Source organism: Macaca thibetana, chromosome X (assembly GCF_024542745.1).
Source record: "Macaca thibetana thibetana isolate TM-01 chromosome X, ASM2454274v1, whole genome shotgun sequence".
NCBI lineage: Eukaryota > Metazoa > Chordata > Mammalia > Primates > Cercopithecidae > Macaca > Macaca thibetana.
In genome coordinates this window covers 149,224,556-149,246,195 of record NC_065598.1, presented here as the reverse complement: position 1 = coordinate 149,246,195, position 21,640 = coordinate 149,224,556, and the positions used below count along the sequence as shown (strand labels likewise).

General features: G+C 55.8%; 2 protein-coding genes across 9 annotated transcripts in view; one reads left to right on the top strand and one right to left on the bottom strand.

The window, feature by feature from the left end:
* IKBKG (inhibitor of nuclear factor kappa B kinase regulatory subunit gamma) overlaps nucleotides 1-21,608 on the bottom strand; it is a 33,177-nt gene extending 11,569 nt beyond the window's left edge. For 3 of the 5 annotated variants that reach the window (XM_050775464.1, XM_050775461.1, XM_050775462.1), the window contains exons 1-7: nucleotides 15,754-15,902; nucleotides 11,228-11,429; nucleotides 7,075-7,286; nucleotides 4,785-4,903; nucleotides 2,895-3,047; nucleotides 1,650-1,746; nucleotides 473-616 (exon numbers count right to left, since the gene is read on the bottom strand). In XM_050775464.1, coding sequence (XP_050631421.1) covers nucleotides 473-616; nucleotides 1,650-1,746; nucleotides 2,895-3,047; nucleotides 4,785-4,903; nucleotides 7,075-7,286; nucleotides 11,228-11,414 — 912 coding nt within the window. In that variant the 5' untranslated portion in view covers nucleotides 11,415-11,429; nucleotides 15,754-15,902. Of the gene's footprint in view, nucleotides 1-472; nucleotides 617-1,649; nucleotides 1,747-2,894; nucleotides 3,048-4,784; nucleotides 4,904-7,074; nucleotides 7,287-9,495; nucleotides 9,639-11,227; nucleotides 11,430-15,753; nucleotides 15,903-21,389 lie in introns of those variants that run through there. The other 2 variants (XM_050775465.1, XM_050775463.1) reach the window with 2 other exon arrangements.
* The window catches only part of G6PD (glucose-6-phosphate dehydrogenase), an 82,499-nt gene that overhangs the window by 49,151 nt on the left and 11,708 nt on the right, over nucleotides 1-21,640 (top strand). Inside the window, exons 2-3 of one of the 4 annotated variants that reach the window (XM_050775437.1) lie at nucleotides 16,276-16,495; nucleotides 17,338-17,465. In XM_050775437.1, the coding sequence (XP_050631394.1) occupies nucleotides 16,384-16,495; nucleotides 17,338-17,465 (240 nt within the window). In that variant the 5' untranslated portion in view covers nucleotides 16,276-16,383. Of the gene's footprint in view, nucleotides 1-15,935; nucleotides 16,048-16,208; nucleotides 16,496-17,337; nucleotides 17,466-21,640 lie in introns of those variants that run through there. The other 3 variants (XM_050775438.1, XM_050775439.1, XM_050775436.1) reach the window with 3 other exon arrangements.

Genomic DNA, 21,640 nt, shown 5'->3' with positions numbered 1-21,640 from the left:
GAGGAAACAGACACGCCGGCGAGTAACGCCAAGCTCACCGAGAGGTCTAAGCAGCAGCACAAGTGGTTCAGAAGCTTACGAAAGGCCACTACAAAATGATGCCAAAGAGGCCAGGCACGGTGGCTCACGCCTGTAATCCCAGAACTTTGGAAGGCTGAGGTGGGCAGATCACCTGAGGCCAGAAGTTCGAGACCAGCCGGGCCAACACGGTGAAACCCTGTCTCTACTAAAAATACAAAAATTAGACGGGCGTGGTGGCAGGCGCCTGTAAGCCCAGCTACTCAGGAGGCTGAGGCAAAAGAATCGTTTGAACCCGGGAGGCAGAGGTTGCAGTGAGCCAAGATCGCGCCACTGCACTCCAGCCTGGACAACAAGAGCAAAACTCCGTCTCAAAAAGCAAAAAAAAAAAAGAGACGCCAAAGAGGCACTCCAGGTCCCAGTGCCAGGGTGGGCCAGAGAGGAGGGCCCTCACCTGGGCCTTCAGCACCGGAACGGTCTCCATCACAATCTTGTGCTGCTCGGCCTCCTCCTTCAGCTTATCGATCACCTCCTGTTTGGCCACCAGGGCCTCCTCGGCCTGCTGGAGCTGCTGCTTGAGATCTTCCAGCTGCATTCCCTAAAGACGGGCAAGGGGAGCTGACGGAGCCTCGTCGGCCCGGGGCGAGGCTGGCTGAGAAGAACTGAGAAGGACGAAAGAGTGGCCGTGGTTGACCAAGCTGGGTGATGCCAGCCCCTGATTTGAGGGCCCATTGCAGGATCTCAGCGTGCACAGGGAGAAGACTGCGTCCTGTCACGGCCCAAAACGACAGAGGAGGAGATGCTGAGGTTTTTTTCAGGACTGAAGAGGCCGCTGAGGTCATCTGGCACAACCTTCCAGCCAGGCCGACATTCCCTTCCCAGAACCCCCAGCTGCACAGCCTTCCTCCCACCCTTCATAGGACACAGGCCACACCCACTCACAGCGAGCCGGTCCTGTGCCCGCCACGTGCACAGCTAAGCTGAGAGTCCTCAGTCCTTCCACTCTGCCACCTGGTCAGAGGTGCACTCCTCCCACACAGGCATCCCCAGCTCCCTGAGACACACGCAGACACACCCCACCAACGCTTCCCTCCAGAAATTAAGTGGCCAGTTTTGTAGCTAACTCTTCCCCACGTGACCTGGCTTCAGGCTTTGTCCTTATAAATCTCCTCTGGGTACACTTACGATTGATGGTGTCCTGCTAAAACGTGATCGCTAGCAAACTGCACCCAGCTTAGGTCTGATGAGGACAAACTAGGAAAAGGCTCCCAACCAACACTGGGGTGGAAATGTTGCCGGGCTTACCTTGGCTTGGGGGAAGCTGAGCCAGGTGCCTAGATGGCGATGGCTGGCAAGAGGGAATGTCCATGGAGACAAGATATCCCCAGCCCCACAGAGGGAGCATCCCAAGGCTCTGGTCCAGCCCCCTATTATGGTGGCCTGCTCACACTCCTGAGAGCCACATCCCGGGGTTGCCATCTCCCCACAGCTTCCCTGAGCTGTCACAGCTGCAGCCTGATAAAGGTCTAAGGCAAGTCAAGCGTCCCTCCCAGAAGCCCATTCTCAAGGTTCAGGGAAGCGGGGAGAGGAAGAGACAAGGCCAGCCCTAGAGCCCCGGCAGCCGCACTTACTCGCTTCCGCTCGCTGCCCACCAGGCTGCTCTTGATGTGGTTGTCGTATTCTTGGAAGAGCTGGTGATAGGCCACCTGCAACTGGGCCAGCTTCCGCCTGAGGAAAAGGAGCTTTTGCTGGAGAAACCACCTCATCCCAGTCCAGCCACAGTTCCTGCCTGCTTCCAACTCTACCCGCTCCCTTCCCTCCCTCGCATCACAGGCCTGGAATGGGGTCTTCCAAGGCTGTGTGAGGACTCCTGAGGCTGTCAGCTCTAAAGCAGAGCGCTGGACTGGTCACCAGGCAGTTAATGTCGTTTTCCTAAAAGCTAGTATTTTAAAATGTTTATAATAAAATCGCGGCCAGATGCGGTGGCTCACACCCGTAATCCCAACGTTTTGAGAAGCCAAGGCGGGAGGATCGCTTGAGCTCAGGAGTTCAAGACCAGCCTGGGCAACATGGGAAAACATCACCTCTACCAAAAATACAAAAATTAGCCAGGTGTGCTGGCCTGTGCCTATAGTCCCGGCTAGTTGGGAGGATCGCTTGAGCCCAAGAGGCAGAAGGTACAGTAAGCTGAGATAATGTGACTGCACTCCAGCCTGAACGATAGAGCAAGACCCTGTCTTGAAAATAACAATAGTAATAGTAATAATAATAATTAATAGTAATAATACAATGGAACTACCCTGCACTCTTCAAAACTGTGAACTTCACAAACAGCTCAGAAAGGCAGGGGAACTGTTCTAAAGGAGACTCAACAGGCACGCCAAGGACAGGAACCTGAGGTCCCAGATTGGATGCCGGTAGAAGGGAGGCTTGGGGTATTTTTGTTGTCTTTCTGTTGCCCAGGCTGGTCTTGAACTCCTGGGCTTAAGCCATCCACCCACCTTGGCCTCCCAAAGTGTTTGGGATTACAGGCGTGAGCCACGGCACCCAGCCTAGATGGGGTTTTAAAGGACAAGTCCCCTGATGACCTAGTGGCTAGGAAAAAAAACTACAAAAAAGGCCACGTGTGGACAGGCAGTGAGACGTGGTCTGGATAGCAGAGGGCATGATTGTGTCAAAGACAAACCGGGTGTCATCATAGTCGCCTCTACTGTTAGCAAGGCTAAGGGACAGAATGGGCCCGCAGCCATAGACAGAATCTGAAGGACTCCTCAGAAGGCAGAAAGAACCATGGACCCAACACTTCTCGGCCTTTTGGCTAAGATCAAGTGTAGAACCACAGACCCCGTGGTGCGGCCCCGCCCCGGCTGACTCACTTCTCCTCCGAGGCAGCCTGGCGCTCCATGCGGAGTGCGGCCTCCACGCTCTGGCCCTGCATGCGCAGCTGGTCCACCTGCACGCTGTGCTGCTGCTGCAGTGCCTCACGCTCACTCTCCAGCTGCCGCGCCTGCTCGCTGGCCGCCCGGGCCCTGGCACAGGGAAAGAGCAGACTCAGGGAGGACAAACGGGGAGAGGAGGGGCTATGCGCAGGGCATGGGCGGGGGGGTGGGGGTCGGCTCTGAACACTCTGTGACCGTGAGCTGAAGCCAGGCAGCAGGGTGGAGGCACCGTCACCAGACACAAGGACAACTGCAGGGGGCCAGGTGGGAGCAGCAGGTGAGGAGCTTTGCTTGAGACGTGTTTGCTTCAATGTAGGGGCCCAGCAGGTGACCAAGTACAGGGTCAAGATGCCAAGGAGACCTGGAAGCCAGGGGAAGGGGGTGGTCCGAGAAAAGGATGGGGTCACCTGCATCCCGCAGTGCTGGGGCCAGATGAGAGGAGCCCTTGGAACTGCCTGTGGAGTTCCAATGGGGGGTTGCTGGGGGCCCCAGCAAAAGAAGTCTCAGTGGAGGGGTCAGGAGAGACTGTTGTTCCAAAAGTGAGAGACTGCCCACCTGGGCGTGCAAGCACTGAGCTCAACGCCGACTAGGACTCAGCCCCATCCCTGGTGCTGCCCAGAGCTCTGCTGGAGTCCCAGACCACCTGCTCGGATGCTCAGTTCCCACACCTGCCCCCCTACAGCTCCCTTAACCTCCAGTTTCCAGGGTCTGGCCTCAGCCCACCACACAGCCTCACTGCAGGGATGATGGTGGGTGCTTCTGTGCAGGTCCTGGGTGCCCTCTGGCCACAGGCAGACACGGCCCTTCTCTAGTCACCCCAACTCTGCTTCTTGGCTCTCCCCTCCACGCCTGCCCGCATGCTGCCCCCACACCCTGCACGGGCTCCCTCTGCCCATCAGAGCCTGGGTCGAGCTCCCCTCCCCTCTGCCCTGCCGGCTGCCCCAAGTACACCCTGACCGCCTACTGTGCTGGGGTGGCCGGGGCCCCCCTGGCAGCTGATCCATCTGTCTGGAGGGCAGAAGCAGGGCCGAATGAGAACCACGGAAACCTCCCTGCCCTTTGACCCAATGGTCCCACTCACAAGAACCAAGACCCCTTTGCAAAAGAGAGTAACCAGCAGGCCTGAGGCCACTGGTTGGCAAGGTTGGCCCTTGGCTGGTAAAGTTCCCTTGACACAGTGACACTTTCCCTAGTGGTCAGGGCGGTCCCTGCACCTGCGCCATTTGTAGGAACAACGTGGTTGCCATGAGCACCCACTCTGTTGCTGGGAGTCGGAGATTTAGGTACCTGCCTGGCAGAGGGCGCTCACAGGACCTGTCCCCGGTAAACACCCAGGGCGCCAAGTGTCTAGTGGGCATCTCTGGGCAGGAACATGGCCCGTGTGGGAGGCGCGTCTCACTGTGCCGCTCGCAGGGCGGTGGGAGGCTGGGACAGGGCTTCTCCAACTCCCCCCGCGGCTCCTGCCCTGGCGGCTCCTGCCCTGTGCCCTTTTCCAAAACTGTCATCTACCTCAGCCACGCGGGCAACCGTGCACCGGTCCCAGAAGTCCTTCCAGAGAACTAGACACCGTGGGTGTGGGCTCAGGGCCCCCAAAATGCCTCCTAAGGAAATAATCAAAACTCCATCAAAGGGTCACAGAGTGCGGAGAGCTGGCTGGGACCCAGGTCCCGGATGCCTGGCCCAGACCTCTCCTGACACCTGCCCCAACGTGTTTACGCAGCCTGCCCCGGTCTAGCCTCATCAAGGAGCAGCCTGGAAGCCCCTAAACCCACCTCATGCTTTTGGAAACCCTGGAAGGGGTCTCCGGAGCTGGCTCCCACGACTCACCGACCCTCCAGAGTCTGGCATTCCTTAGTGGCAGCCTCCAGGCGACTCTGGCTCTCCTGCAGCTCCCCGAGCAAGGATGTCACCTGGGCTTTCACAGAGGCCTTGTCCTCAGCCATCTGCTGCAGGAGAAAAAGCCACTTCCTGTCAGCACTGCCTTCTCCCCAGCGGCCCACTCCTGCCATCCACAAGCCCCGGGGCAACCCGCAAGAGGCTGAGGCCTGCGCACCATGAGGCCTTTTTTCCTGCCCTCGGCACCCCCAAACCTGGGTGCCCTGGGGCCTCATGAGCCCAAGGGCCACCCAACCCTCCCCAGCTGCCCACCTTAACCCTCCGCCACAGGGTGAGACACACAGATGGGGCCAAAAGAGATCCCCAAAGAGACGAAGGAGCACAAAGCTGCCTTGAGGTTGTCAACGGCTTAGTCACTGCCCCGGCAAGCAGGCCTTGAGGGCTGAACCCGGTGGCCTTGCGGCTGCAGCCCCAGCAGGGGATCTCTCTCAGCCTCTCTGAGACTTGGGGCAAAAGGAGGTCAGGCACGAACAGGGCAAAGTAAACACAGGCCCCAGTCCACACCCGGGGCCGCTAGGATGGGAGAGTTTTTGCAAATCAAAGAGTGGACACTGAATTTTGTTAAACACTGGGAACTGCAGAACGTCTCGGCAGGCACGCTCCACTCAAACCCCTGCACGAAGACACCCGGCCACCACCTCACGGGGCCTCTGGGAGCCTAAGGCCGCGCCCCTGGGACGCCCCGGCCCCCTTTTGAGTGAGTTCCCGTCTGGAAACGCTCAGGGCTGTCCAAAGCATTTACTGTCTGTTCCGGCCAACACCTGACCTCCCCTTCTTACAGCATTTACTAGCAAGGGCTTAGCCTGTCCCTTTGAGACATCTGTGTAGCACCCACAACCCAGGGTCTTTCCCGAGGGCCCCGCAGCCACTCCTTGGAAATGGAAACCTCAGGAGGCACGGGGCCCGGTCTCCCAGTCTCCACGGGAGGGAAGAACCCCAACCTTGGTAAGCACCGGCAGCTCCCACACACGGCTGGCCTCGTGGCACGGACGCTGGCTGCCCCGTCATCTTTCACCTGAGCCTCCACTCGCCCCCTCCCGACTCCCTCATCCTCCCTTCGCAAGGCCATGCCGCCTCTGCTGGGGCAGGAACGGAGCTCAGCTCTCTCCCCCGTGAGCGGGGGTTTCTGAAGAAAATCTCTTTTCCCAGCTTGAACAAAGGCCCGCTTTTGTGTATCTTTGTGTATCTCCGGTGTTCTTGTCAAAAGAGGAGGACAGGCACAGAGGCCCGCGGGGACAAGGCCACGGGATGACGGAGGCGGAGGCTGGAGAGGCGCCGCCGGGGGCCCCCAGCGCCGGGGAGAGGCCTGGAAGGCCGCTCCCTCATGTCCCTGGCCGGGAGCCCACCCTGGGGACACCACCGCTAGCTCAGCCTCCAGGCCTCCGGAACCGGGAGGCCACACGTTTCTGGGGCTTCGGCCTCGCCGAAGTCTGTGGTGCTTGGTCACGGCAGCTGTAGAAAACTCATCCACTTCCCACACAGGAAATCAACACCTTAAGCCAGGCGCTCCAAGCCCTGAGTGGAGTGGCGTGCACAGCCCACCATCCACGCCTTTTCCCAGGGGAGCGGAACCTGGCTGTGGCAAGTGCCAGGTACCCGCCAGCAAGTTTCCTCTCCACCACTTCTCCCCACCTTGCCCCTCAAAGGCAGCACAGCCCCTTCCTGACTAACATCGCCAGGATCCTGCAATCAGCCAAGCCCACACACAAAGGCCCTGAAACCAGGGGGTCTGTGCTAACCACACGATTTATGGGGGAGCCCTGGGCCACACAGCTGGACCTCTGGTGGCTGTAGCCCGAGTGACCAGGGTTGGCCACACAGGCGCTCCACGCCTACACAGCCCACCCCCCATGGAAACCCTGGCCGCCACGGCTGGGGTGAGCTTCCCTAGTTACGACTCCGTGCATGCTGTCCCACACTGTTGCTGAAAGAAACAGGTGCTGTCGGCACAACACCTGTTGTGCCCTGGGCGAGGAGCCACTGAAGCTCACGCCTGGTCTCTCCTGGAGCCTGTCCTGTGCACCCTGAGCCTTCGCTCACCGTGACCTGTGTCCTTTCCTTGTAATAAACCGGAACTCAGAGTGTGACGGCTTTTCTGAGTTCTGAGCCCTCCCAGCACAGCACTGAGCCCCAGGGTGCTTTGGGAGACCCCGACCACGAGTTCCCTCGTGGAACACTGGCGTCACCATGGGTTTTCAGAACCTGGCCCTGCCCCGGCTACCTGCTGGCATCTCTTCAGGTGCTCTACCTCCCGCAGAGCCTGCTCTTTCTGCCTCTTCAGGTCGAGCTTCTCCAGGCTGAGTCTCTCCACCAGTTTCCTGGCCTCTTGGAATTTGCACATGAGGAACTCCTTCTCCTCTCTCTGGCTGGCTTGGAAATGCAGAAGCTCCTCGCAGCGCTCTCGCAGCATCTGGTTGCTCTGCCGGATGGCATCTGGTGGCAGAGGGGATAGTGGAGGGGAGCTGGGCAGCCCGGCCTGCTGGGCCCTGCCTGGGCCCACATGGGCCTGAGGCTCAGGAAGTCAGAGGCCAGAAGTGGGGCCACCCATCCTGGTGCCCCTCCCCCCCATAATACCAATGCAGCTTCTCTCAGGGGTGGATGGCGTCTCAACACTCCCTTTTGTTTCTTTAAACACTTCCAAAATCCATTACACAAATGCCCCTCACTTTCTACAAGAAAACAATACCAAACACATCAGCTTCACTTAATAGCATGTGTCGGCCAGGCACAGTGGTTCATGCCTGTAATCCCAGCACTTTGGGAGGCTGAGGTGGGTGGATCACCTGAGGTCAGGAGCTACAGACCAGCTTGACCAACATGGTGAAACCTCGTCTGTAATAAAAATACAAAAATTAGCTGGGCGTGGTGGCGCACACCTGTAATCCCAGCTACTTGGGAGGCTAAGGCAGGAGAATCACTTGAACCTGGGAGGTGGAGGTTGCAGTGAGCCGAGATCACACCATTGCACTCCAGCCTGGGGAACAGAGTGAAACTATCTCAATTAAAAAAAAAAAAAAGTGTCAAATGCCACTTTTTTGAATTTTTACTTTTGTAGAGGCAAGATCTTGCTATGTTGTCCAGGCTGGTCTCACATTCTTGGTCTCAAGTGATCCTCCCACCTCGGCCTCCCAACGTGCTGGGATTATAGGCATGAGCCACCGTGCCTGGCCTTATGCCACTTTCTTTGTAAGTGACTCGAATTCATTTGTATTCTGGTCAGTCTGAGGTGTGCCTGCCCTCAGATGCTCGGTAGTGGTCCTTCCTGGCCTACATCTCTGCTGTCTTCTGGATCAGGGGGTCCTAATACGCCTGCAGACTCCCAGGGTCAGCCTCCCAGGCAAACGTCACTGCAGCATTGATGGCTGCAGCCTGAGAGGCCCAGAAGTCTTGGACCAGGCAAGTTAGTGGTGTCTCTGAGACTCAAAGTCCTCATCTGCATAGTGAACAGAGACAACAACATTCATCTTACAAGACGAGGAGGGTTAAACGAGAAAGCAGAAAACAAACAGGAAAAACCGCTGGTCCTCCCCTCACCAGAGCATATGCCATTGCCAGGCAGTCAGCAGAGGCCACAGGAAGGAGAGCCCCACACCCAGGAGACACCCCAAGCAGTGAAGGAGCCATCTGAAGTGACAAAACTGATAAGTGATATGCCAAGGTTCTAGCAACTTTATAGCAACTACAGAGCTGGATAAAATGGGGAAGGCAGTAGCTACCCCGTGATCAAAACCCTCAACCAACTAACTGTTGCTTGCTGATGAGCACAACATCCAACCCCCATTAGAATCCCACTGGCTCTGCCCAAAGCTCAGCTCATCTGCAACTTGTCTTTTTTTTTGAGACAGAGTCTCACTCTGTCGCCCAGGCTGGAGTGCAGTGGTGCGATCTCGGCTGACTGCGACCTCCACCTCCCAGATTCAAGCAATTCTCCCTGCCTCAGCCTCCCAAGTAGCTGGGATTACAGGTGTCTGCCACCACATCCGGCTAATTTTTGTAGTAGAGATGGGGTTTCACCATGTTGGCCAAACTGGTCTCAAACTCCTGAGCTCAGGTGATACCCCCGCCTCGGCCTCCCAAAGTGCTGGGATTACAGGCATGAGCCACTGCACCTGGCTGGCAACTTGTCTTTTAAAAAATGTTTTGAACTGAGGTAAAATTCACATGACATCAAATTCACCATTTTAACTAATTCAGCAGTTTTCAGCATGTCCATCAGGTTGCGCAACCATCCGCACTATCTAATTCCAGAACAGTTCCGGGACCCCATTAGCAGTCACTCCCCAGGCCCCTCCTCATCTGCATCTGCCTCTGCAGATTGGCCTCTTCTGGACATGTCTCATAAGTGGAGTCGCACACTAGAGACATGCAATTTCTTCTGTGAATCTCCCCCTAAACATTCTAAATACAGCTTCCTCCATAAACATAAGCATGTACATCTTGCGGGACAGACATCTTTTGGGCCCTTGGGGGCTTGGCCCAGGGCCTGACACAAGTTTCACTTGCCACCCACAAAGCTCAGGTCAGGCAGAGCAAGGGGAGTCAATACAGCCTTGAGGCCTCCCTGTGCCCCTGAAGCCCGGGGGAAGCTGCTGCGCTGAACACACAGCCTGGAAGGGAAGCACGGCTGGCCTGCAACACTCACCCTCAAGTCCCCCTCAACAGAGCACTCTCCTGGGGATGAGCAGAGGCCCTCAGGCTAGCTGTCACCTCTCTGTGCACCAGTGCTCTGAAGATCTCAATACAGTGGGTCTCACCAGGGACAACTGTATCCGCCCAGGGGTCATTCTGCAATAAATATCTGGGGATATTGTTAGCTGACACAACAGGACAGGTGCTACTGGCATCTAGCAGGTACAGGCCAGGGACTCTGCTCCACAACCCACAATGCACAAGAGAATTCTCCAGCTCCAGGTGCCGACAGCACTGAGGTGGGGGACCCTGTCCTGGGGCAGGCAGGTTGTGTTGGGTCTCCGTGCTCCAGCAGGGCCTCTTCAATTCAGCTTCGCTGTCGAGCAGACCAAGCAGCCCCTTGACAGCAAGCTGACTGCACTGACCCCTTCCTCCATGGAAGGAAAGGTGATTTGCCGTGACAGGAAGAGGAGACACATCCAGGCATGGGTCTTGTCCCTTCCCACAGGGTGTTAGCCAGAGCCACTCTCTGAAGCCTACAGAGTATGTGACTTGTCAGCACAGAGCCCCACATAACATCTTGGACCACAGTCCAGCAAACAAGGCAGGGGAGTGGGCCCATGATAGCGGCCTCTACTAGTCACAGCACATGCCACCTCGCCCAGGAGCTGCCAGCCAGCCAGCCAGGACACGGAGAGCCAACTGAAGACACAACTGAGGTGCCAGCTCAGGGATGACTCCCGCAAGGAAGGGGTGTTGTCCTCCACGATGGGGTGGACACTTTGGCCTGAGTCCCCAGCAGGAACCAAAGGGTGAAGCAAAAGGGGCTACAGGCCGCACCACACACAATGAGCCACGTGGGGAGTCTGTGCCGCCCCTCCCTGCAGCTCTGGGACCGGCGGTTTAGAAGGCCGCCGCAGCAGAAAGGCAAGAGTGTATGGTGGGGAGCCACCTGGCACCCCTGGGCTAACCCAGGGCAATGCAGAGCAATGGTGGGGAGAGGAGGCGAGGGGGAAGAATGGCAGGGGCTGGGGGTGCCATCACGCCCAGGGCGCGGGCAGGAGCGTGCAGCTGAGCCCTGAACCCACGACGACCTGGAGCTGAGCAGCACCGAGGGTGAGGGGCGCCCAGATGGCAGCCTAGGAGAGAACTCCCCAGTCCCAGCCGCTGAATGTGGGAAGTCAGCCTTCACCTCCGCTGAGGTGTGCGCAGGGACTGCCCCAGAGGAATGTTGCCTGTGGGGGCCGCACACCTTCCTTCCCAAGACAGACCACGCCCCTCTACCAGGGCATGCCCCGCCCATTTCCAGGACAGGCCCTACCCCCTCTCTGGGCAGACCACGCCTCTTCCCAGGGCCGACTCTGCCCTGTCCCAGGATGGACAGTACTTCACGAGTGCTCAGTGCAGGGACACAGAGGCCTGGACATGTTGGTCCAACCTGGAAGGTTCATTCCAGCTCCAGAGCTCCCTGTAAGGTCCAACAAGGCTGTCCTGGAGCCTACCCGGCAGCGTGCTTCTCCCTCTGCCCACCCCGGCTTCTTCCACTGTCCCTCCTTTCCCTTCCCAGTACTGGTCCTGAGAGCACTCTAAACTTCCTCCCTGCTAATCTGCATCTCAGAGTCTACTTCCTGAAACCAAGAGGGAAGGCAGCACATCCCCACCCCAGGCCCAGGAAACACAGAGGTGCAGGTGGGGAGAAGATGCCTTCCCCTCAGCAGGGTCAGATCCCCTGACTCTTTCCTCACCTCGGAGCTCTTGATTCTCCTCCAGGCAGCGCTGGAGAGTCTCAGGAGCGCCCTGCTCTGAAGGCAGGTGCAGCATGGCTGGCTTCCCCAGAGGAGACTCTTCACCCAGCACGTCCTGATCTGCTGCCGGGCCACCACTGGGCTGCACCATCTCACACAGTTGGCTCTTCCAGAGGTGCCTGCTCATCCAACAGGGCAGGGGCTGAAAGAGAAAGGCAGCAGGGGAGTCACAGGAGACCCACATCCTTACCCACCAGAACGAGCCTATGAGTTCTGGGGCTACATTTTAAACAGAATGCTGATAATTCGCCTAGTGTATCAGGATGCTAAAGTGGGTTTTCAGTCTAAGGGGCAGCAGATACTCCCATTCCAAAGGGAGGTGCTGTACCACCCATGTGGGACTTGGAAAGGCCTATCTCCAGGCTGGAAACAGATGAATTTCACCAGAGGTGGGAGAGTCACAAGAGGACTGTTTGTGGAGGGAGATGTCAGTATGCTGGGAATCCTGACTCCCTACACACCTCCAAGCAGGAGAAGTGGAGGGTATCGGCCCCTCATCCAGTGTAGTAGGCTGAATGGTAGCCCCGCGAAAAGACATGTCCATGGTCCAACCCCTGGAACATATAAATGTGATTTAGGAAAAGGGTCTTTGAAGATGTAGGATCTCATGATGAGATCATTCTGGGTGACGTGGTTGGGCCCTAAATCCAACAACCAGTGTCTTTATGAGAGACAGAAGAGAGAAGCCAGAGGGAGATGCAAGGGGAGGAGGCCATGTCGGGACTGCCTCGGAGACTGGAGTGAAGCAGCCACAAGCCCAGGAATAAATGGGGCCATCAGAAGCTTGGGAGAGTCAAGGGAGGATCGCCCTCTTAGAGCCTTTGAGGGTGTGGGCTTGCTAACCCTTTGGTTTTGGACTTCTAGTCTCCAGAACTGTGAGATTAAAATGTCTGGCAGGGCGCGGTGGCTCATGCCTGTAATCCCAGCACTTTGGGAGGCCGAGGCAGGCCGATCGCAAGGTCAGGAGATAGACACCATCCTGGCTAACATGGTGAAACCCTGCCTCTACTAAAAAAAAAAAAAAAAAAAAATTGCCGGGCACGGTGGCTCACGCCTGTAATCCTAGCACTTTGGGAGGCCGAGGCAGGCAGATCATGAGGTCAGGAGATCGAGATCATCCTGGCTAACACGGTGAAACCCTGTCTCTACTAAAAATATAAAAAATTAGCCAGGCGTGGAGGCGGGCGCCTGTAGCCCCAGCTACTCGGGAGGCTAAGGCAGGAGAATGGCGTGAACCCGGGAGGCGGAGCTGGCAGTGAGCCGAGATTGTGCCACTGCACTCCAGCCTAGGCGACAAAGCAAGACTCCGTCTCAAAAAAAAAAAAAAAAAAAAAATTAGCAGGGTGTGGTGACATGACACGCGCCTGTAGTCCCAGCTACTCGGGAGGCCAAAGCAGGAGAATTGCTTGAACCCAGGAGGTGGAGGTTGCAGTGAGCTGAGATTGCGCCACTGCACTCCACCCTTGGCTTCCAGAACAGCCCCTTCTCCTGGTTTCCTCCCTATCTTGCTGGCTACTCCCGCCCAGGCACTCTCACTGGGTTCCCACCCTTCATGTTGGGGTGCCCCAGGGCTCTGTCCTAGGACGTCTTCTCCTCTGTAACTACATTCGCTCCCGCAGGAATTCTATCCAGTCTCATGCCTTGAACTCCAATCTTGATGCTTAATTAGACCTCTTTTCTAAACTCCACATTCATTTATCAATCTCAACATTTCTACTTGGTTATCTAGTAGTCCTCTCAAAACGAACCTCTCTAAGACCCCCGACAGTTCCCAAAACTCAGATCTACCCAAGGCCGCCTCTGTTATCAGCTGATGGCAAATCCATCCTCCAGCTGTCAAGTCTTTTTTGATTCTCTCTCTCTCTCTCTCTCTCCTCTCTCTCTCTCTGTCTGTCTCTCACACACACACACACACACACACACACACACACACACAAAGAGCACATCTAATCCATCTGGAAATCCTGTCAAAATGTATCCCCCGACCCATCTGATCACACTAAGCAATTAACATTAACTATTTTAGGTGTCATAATGATATTGTGGTTGTTTTTCAGAGTCCTGTCTTAGAGAGAGGCACACTTAAATATTTAAAGATGATGTCTGAATTCACCTCCAAATAATGGGAAAACTCCTAGGTATATACCCGAGAGAAATGAAAACACATGTCTCCACATGAATGCTTGTAGCAGCATTACTCATAGCAGCCAGAGAGTAGAAACAACCCAAATGTCCACCAACTATGAATAAACAAAATCTAGTACATCCACATGCTATAACATGAACAAATCTTGCAAATATGCTAAGAGAAATAAACAAGTCACAAAAAACTAAACACTGTATGATTCTATTTATATGAGATGTTTATAACAAGCAAATCCATAGAGACATAAAGTGGATTAATGGTTACTGGGGAGAGCCATTTAGGGCTGGGGGGAAGATAAGCTGAGCTAAAGGGTATGGGGTCTCTTTGGGGGGGTGATGAAAATGTTCTGTGAATACACATACCACAAACCATTGAATTGTACACTTTAAATTGATGAACTGTGTGATATGCTAATGATATCTCAAGCTGTTATTGAAAATAATAATGGTGGCCAGGCATGGTGGTTCACACCTGTAATCCCAGCACTTTGGGAGGTCATGGCGGGTGGATCACTTGAGGTCAGGAGTTCGAGACCAGCCTGGCCAACATGGCGAAACCCTGTATTTACTAAAAATACAAAAAAAAAAAAAAAAAAAAAAAAAAATAGGTGGGAGTGATGGTGCATGCCTGTAATCCCAGCTACTTGGGAGTCTGAGGCAGGAGAATCGCTTGAACCTGGGACATGGAGGTTGCAGTGAGCCAAGATTATGCCACTGCACTCCAGCCTGGGTGACAGAGTGAGACTGGGTCTCCAAAAAAAAAAAAAAAAAAAAAGAGGCCGGGCACGGTGGCTCATGCCTGTAATCCCAGCACTTTGGGAGGCCGAGGCAGGCAGATGACAAGGTCAAGAGATCAAGACCATCCTGGCCAACATGATGAAACCCCATCTCTACTAAAACTACAAAAATTAGCTGGGCGTGGCGGTGCACGCCTGTAGTCCCAGCTATGTGGGAGGCTGAGGCAGGAGAATCGCTTGAACCCAGGAGACGGAGGTTGCAGTGGGTGGAGATCACACCACTGCACTCCAGCCTGGCTACGGAGGGAGAATCTGTCTCAAAAAAAAAAAAAAAAAGAAAGAAAGAAAAGAAAAAGAAAAAAATAATAATGGGAGAGAATTGCGAGGGGTATAAACAAAATTAGTCACAAGTTGATAACTTCAATTGTTGAAGTTGGGAGCTGTGAATGTAAGATTTACTATACTGGCCGAGCACAGTGGCTCACACCTGTAATCCCAGCACTTTGGGAGGCTGAGGCAGGCAGATCACCTGAGGTCAGGAGTTCAAGACCACACTGGCCAACATACAGTGAAACCCCGTCTCTACCAAAAATACAAAAAATAGCTGGGCGTAGTGGCGCATGCCTGCAGTCCCAGCTACTTGGGAAGCTGAGGCAGAAGAATCGCTTGAACCCAGGAGGAGGAGGTTACAGTGAGCTGAGATCGTGCCACTGCACTCAAGCCTGGGCGACACAGCGAGACTCCATCTCTCAAAAACAAACAAACTAAAAAGATTTACTATACTAATTTTTCTACTTGTGTACATTTTTGAAATTTTCAATAATAAAATGCTCAAAGCACTGTCTCTGAGCTGGATTACTGCAATTACCTCTTAATAGGTCGCCCTTCTTTTACCCTTGCCCACTATGGTCTGTTCTCCCCACCACTGCTAGAACGATCAGTGTAAGACGTAATTCCGATCACATTCTTTCTCTACTGAGAACCCTACCATGGCTCCCCGTTGCCTTCTGCGTAAAAGTCAACCTCCCTACAACGGCCTACAAGGCCCTGTACCATCGGGTACCCCATCCCTTCCTCTCCAACTATGCTCCCCTCCCTCACTCTGCTCCAGCTATAGTGACCTCCGTGCTATTCCTCTAATGTGCCAGGACAGCCCATTCATTCTCAGATCACAGAAACAGTATGAGAACAGGCAGATGTTGTCTTGCAAAACGAGAAAACAGGCACATGAGATCAGATACCTAGCTGCCAAACTATATTTGAGGCATTTTCGAAGAATTTAACGACCCTGATCGAGCGCAGTCAACTTTGGAGAACAGAAAATGTCTCTGAACTAGAGAAGTCCTCGCACAAGGAGTAGGGTCAGATCCCGCAGTGGAAGAGAAGGGAGGAGCAGAAACAGTCCAGCTCGCCGCCCAAGTAACCTGGGTCCTGAATCGGCCCGCCTTGGCCAGTGCTCCAGAAGCGCGCGGCAGGAACAGGCTGGGGCCCAAGACAGATGGGGGAGCCTGAACGTCCGGGGGAGTCTCGGAAGCGGCGGAACACCCACCGATGGAACCCTGTCTTTAGGGAAAAGGACCACACCTGTCAGCAGAGTCCGTCAGACGTGAGAAGGGTGGGAGCGGCGGACTGTGAACGCAGGTAGGGCCCCGGCGCTCCGAGAAAGTTCCAGTTCCGCGGTCGCCCTTTCCTTCTCCGCTGTCGAAATCCCCGCTTCCGGCTTCCGGTGTCATAGCTGTGGGATCCGGAAGTAAAAACATACAAGCCCCGCCCCGGGAACACGGGAAGCCGGCGAGAAGTGCGAGGTCGCGGTAAGGCCGCATCCCGCTCCGGAGAGAAGTCTGAGTCAGCCAGGCTCTGCAGGCCCGCGGAAGCTCGGTAATGATAAGCACACCGGCCACTTTGCAGGGCGTCACGGCCTACACGCCCCCTCGTCTCTCGGACGGCGGCGTCTAGCCTCGGGGCGCTCGGCCGCCCCGCCCTCTCCGGGGGAGGAGTCAAGAAGAGACTGCCCAATAGGGCCGGCTTGACCCGCGAACAGGCGAGGGTTCCCGGGGGAGCGGCGCGCCAGAAGGCCCCGCCCAGGAGCCGAGGGACAGCCCAGAGGAGGCGTGGCCACGCTGCCGGCGGAAGCGGAGCCCTCCGCGAGTGCGGGAGGCCGCCGAGGCAGGCGGGAAAACCGGACAGTAGGGGCGGGGCCTGGCCTGGGCGGCGATGGGGATGCGGGAGCACTACGCGGAGCTGCACCCGTACCCGCCGGACATTGGGGATGCGGAGCAGCGGCAGCGGGTATGGCAGGCAGCCGGCGGGCCGGCCTCCAGCGCAGGTGCCCGAGGGGCGGGGCTGGCCTGGGATGCGCGCGCACCTGCCCTGTCACCGCCCCGCCCGCACGAGGGATGGCGGTCGAGGCCCCGCCCCGCACGCCTCGCCTGAGGCGGGTCAGCTCAGCCCAGGCGCCCGCCCCCGCCCCCGCCCCCGCAGATTAAATGGGCCGGCGGGGCTCAGCCCCCGGAAACGGCCGTACACTTCGGGGCTGCGAGCGCGGAGGGCGGCGGCGACGAAGCGCAGGTAACCGGGCGGGCGGGCGCCGCGCAGCCGGAGGAGCGTACTGCCCGGCGCTGCGCCGCGCGGCGGTAAAACACACGCTGTTTGTTCGAGAGGGTCTTAATCAATCCGTTTATACCCCGCACCTCCTCTCTTGAGCCCCTGAGACCCCGAGAGCGAAGGGGACTTGCCGGCCGGGGTCTCCCAGCTTGGCAAGGGGAGGGCTGGAGCTGAACTCCGGCATCTGCATCATGTCCCTTGGTCCAGGTCATTGTGGAGTTCCCGCTACAGTCGGGAATGAATGGTCCTGGGCGCATAATTCCGTGCCCCACAAGGATTTTACTTGGTTGTCCAGAATTTATGCTCTAGCCGGAATCCACCAATGCTTTGGGTAATTTTGTAATGTACACCCTGAATGAAGGTTGCCTGGGAGAGTGTGGCTGGAGCCCAGAGCCAGCAGTTTCTAACCCATCAAGCACTCCCCAATGCCCAGCCGTTCACAAGGAGTGGCTTGGGTGATCAGGTGTCATCCCGGTGAGACCCCAGAGGAACTCTCAAGAAAAGGGCTAACTTCTCAATGCTCTCCTGTTCTTCTGCCTTGTTAACGAGCCTCTCTTCTACCAGACAGCGTCATGGCAGAGCAGGTGGCCCTGAGCCGGACCCAGGTGTGCGGGATCCTGCGGGAAGAGCTGTTCCAGGGCGATGCCTTCCATCAGTCGGATACACACATATTCATCATCATGGGTGCATCGGTGAGTCTCTCCCAGGCCCCAGTCTTAAAAGCCAGGAAGTGCCTGCTCCATGCCTCAGCTTTTCCAACTAATTGTTGCAGGACCACACAGGCTCTGCTAAGTTGAGCTCCTCCTCCCGCTCCTGCTAGTGTGCCAGGATCATCCCAGCTCTACCTGATGTGCATGTGCACTTGCAAGACATTTCTTTTTTTTTTTTGGAGACGGAGATTCGCTCTGGTCGCTCAGGATGGAGTGCAGTAGCCCAATACTGGCTCACTGCAACCTCGGCCTCCTGTATTCAAGCGATTCTCCTGCCTCAGCCCCCCGAACAGCTGAGATTACAAGCATGCACCACCACACCCGGCTAATTTTTGTATTGTTAGTAGAGACAGGGTTTCACCATGTTGGTCAGGCTGGTCTCAAACTCCTGACCTTAAGTGATCCGCCCGCCTCGGCCTCCAAAAGTGCTGGGATTACAGGTGTGAGCCACTGCACCTGGCCACAGGACATTTCCGAACCCTGTGCCTAGCCTCTGAATGTAGCCCTTAGTCCTGGAGTTGCAGGCTCTTTAGGGACTGTCTAGATGGACTTCTTGGGGAAAACAGGGAATGCTATTCATTCTGTGGTTTATTTCAAACCTCTTCATGCCTTAACAAGTGAGTTCCAAAGGCAGGATCTGAGGCCTGATCTCTGCCTCTTCACTAACACTTCAAGTTCTGTCAATACAAACACTCAACCTTTCTTTTTTTTTTTTTTTTTTTTTTTTTTTTTTTGAGGCGGAGTCTTCACTCTGTCGCCCAGGCTGGAGTGCAGTGGCACCATCTCGGCTCACTGCAAGCTCCGCCTCCCGGGTTCGCGCCATTCTCCTGCCTCAGCCTCCCGAGTAGCTGGGACTACAGGCGCCCACAACCGCGCCCGGCTAATTTTTTGTATTTTAGTAGAGCCGGGGTTTCACCGTGTTAGCCAGAATGGTCTCGATCTCCTGACCTCGTGATCCGCCCGCCTCGGCCTCCCAAAGTGCAGGGATTACAAGCGTGAGCCACCGCGCCCGGCCCACTCAACCTTTCTTTAAACACTATCTCTTTGCCTCAGTTTCGAAAGCCTACCAAGAAGCTCTGCCTCACCCCACCTGGCCCCAATTGTCCAGCTTGTGGAACCGCCATTTTGCACTCATAGGAAAGACCAAAGAATAGTATAGCATGAGGATTTCCGTGGGAGGGGAAGGAGGGGTGGTCCTAGGACAACCATCACCCCAGACTAGAGCACCCTCCCCTGTGTCCCATGGGGCAGTGAGACTATGCAGGGGCTGGTGGAACAAGGGCTTCATCTCAAATTACACGTGGTCTCAGTTTTCACTTTTAACCCTGGATGCACTCAAGAATCTGTCTGCTCACTACTGTATGACCACCTTTGCCATTAACTTACCTTGTAACTTGAGAAGGAGCTCTGTCAAAACTAGTTAGCTCTGCCACATTGTGCGCCCCTCAGTGCTGGATGAGCTCAGTGGTTCTTTGTTCACATAGACAACGCGTTGTCACACTTTGCCAAACCTACTCCTTGACACCTTTGTACTTCTGATCAGAACTTAGAAAAGGAGAGCCAAAAAGGAATGAGGCAGCCGAGGGAGAAGGGCTCTGCCAGTGGGAGAGTAAGGAGGGGCCGTTGTCTTTTGACTCCCCGTAAGCCTGAGACCCGGGAGAGGTACCCAGGTGGAGCCCACAGTAGATTGGACTTGGCCTTATCCCCAGCCTCAGCCTGGTCCCCTCAGAAGAGCCATACCTGGCCGGGCGTGGTGGCTCACGCCTGCAATCCCAGCACTTTGGGAGGCCGAGGCAGGTGGATCACCTGAGGTCAGGAGTTTGAGACCAGCCTGGCCAACATGGCAAAACCCAGTCTCTACTAAAAATACAAAAATTGGCCAGGTGCGGTGGCTCACGTCTGTAATCCCAGCATTTTGGGAGGGCGAGGCAGGCGGATCACAAGGTCAAGAGATCGAGACCATCCTGGTCAAGATGGTGAAACCCCATCTCTACTAAAAATACAAAAATTAGCTGGGCGTGGTGGTACGTGCCTGTAGTCCCAGCTACTCAGTAGGCTGAGGCAGTAGAATCGCTTGAATCAGGGAGTCAGAGGTTGCAATGAGCTGAGATCGTGCCACTGCACTCCAGCCTGGCTACAGGGCGAGACTCTATCTCAAAACAAAAAGAAAAAGGCTGGGCGCAGTGGCTCACGCCTGTAACCCCAGCACTTTGGGAGGCCAAGGCAGGTGGATCACGAGGTCAGGAGATGGAGACCATCCTGGCTAACACGGTGAAATCCCGTCTCTACTAAATATACAAAAAATTAGCCGGGCGTGGTGGCGGGCGCCTGTAGTCCCAACTATTCGGGAGGCTGAGGCAGGAGAATGGCGTGAACCCAGGGGGCAGAGCTTGCAGTGAGCAGAGATCGCACCACTGCGCTCCAGCCTGGGTAACAGAGTGTGACTCCGTCTCAAAAAAAAAAAAAAAAGAAAAATAACAAAAATTAGCTAGGTGTGGTGGCACCCATCTGTAATCCCAACTACTTGGGAGGCTGAGGCAGGAAAATCGCTTGAACCCGGGAGGTGGAGTTTACAGTGAGCCGAGATGGCGCCACTGCACTCCATCCTGGGCGACCGAGTGAGTGAGACTCCATCTCAAAAAAATAAATAAATAAAAAGAGCCATACCTTCATCGGCCACAAACCTTAACAGCTAGGACTCTGACTGTTAAGCCCTTAGTCCAAGAAGCAGACTGGAGGAGAAGGTAACTGAGGTTGCTTTCTCCTCCTTTCCCCGTCCCCACCCCATGCTGCCACAGGGACACTGCAACAGAGCAACTCAGACCGTAATGATGGCTTATGACTCCAGGCCCTCAGCTCTTATTAGACACCTCATTGAGAGCATGCAAGCTTGCTGTGTGACTTGGAGCAAGTGTTTTCCTTTCCCTGAACCTCAGCATTTCGTATAGCAAATGACAGCTTTTGAAAAGAGTGCCCAGGGTCCTTAGGCTTTTCCAAGCTGATTGTGTCATTTCACTGCCTTCGCCTGTGGCCAGCTTGGGGTTGGGCAACTTTGTTTTGTTGAAATCAGTAGGGTTCCCCTTTGCTCTCTTCTGCTCTGAGAGTGACAACCTGAGGCTTTCAAAGCAGAAATAGGAAGTGCCAGCTCCAGCACTGTGGGTAGGGGACAAGGGGTCCTGTCTCTGAAGAGCCTCGTGGTTTGTTTCTTCCTCTTCCTGCTGGAGGGGGAGGTGGGAGGTGGTGTGCTCAGGCAGCACCTGGAACAGCTCCCGCTCCCAGGCTCCTTCTGCTCTTGATGCCTCACTCAATGTGGGAGGTAGGCAGGGTGGCACTTGAGGGCACACGATCCTAGAATGTGCTGCTCCAGGAAAGCAGCCCATTCTCCATTCATTCAGCAGACAGCGATTGGGTACTTCTGGGCCACAACAGCCAGTCCCTGCCCTCCTCATGGGACCTATGTGTTATTGTGGCCAGGAAACCATGGCAAGTAAGCAGACGAGCAAGAGCACAGGCTGGCGTGTGTTTCAGAAGATACACGTGGGCCGTGTGTCCCCAGCCCCCCAGAGCACATAGATCCCACGAGGAGGGCCTGGAGAGCACCCACACAGAAGGAAGAGCAAATGCCCGGAGCCCCAAGTTGGGAACAAGCTCAGCATGACCTAGAAACTGAAAGCAGGCAAGTGGCTGGCAGACCCACAGCCTGGGCAAGCGGGACACCCTGGGGCAGGCTGGACCCACGTGGCCTTCCTCTGTCCCTTCCTCCTCCCTGGCCAGCTTACCTCACACTTGCGCACACACCCAGCTTCCTTCCTGGGGGCCCTGATGGCACCTCAGAGTTACCAAGTGGGCCACTTCCCGCCTTCTCAGGACTCCCACCCCTACCAGAAAGAGAGCCGAGGTACTTACTGCCCCCTTCCAGAAAGCTCTGGCCTTGTAGACCAGTGTGCACCTGGAACAGCATCTTTCCCCACCTGATGGGACCTCGATGAGGCCGGAGAGCCTCACAGGGAGTGAGGGGAAGAGACTGGGACTGAGAGTCTGCAGGGTATTCACCTCTCTGGGCCTTAGTTTCCTCACCTGGATCACAAGGGCCATGGGCTTGGGCTTGATGGGCGTTCAGGACGCATCCCAATGATGAGCCTGTGTGAGGGATGACC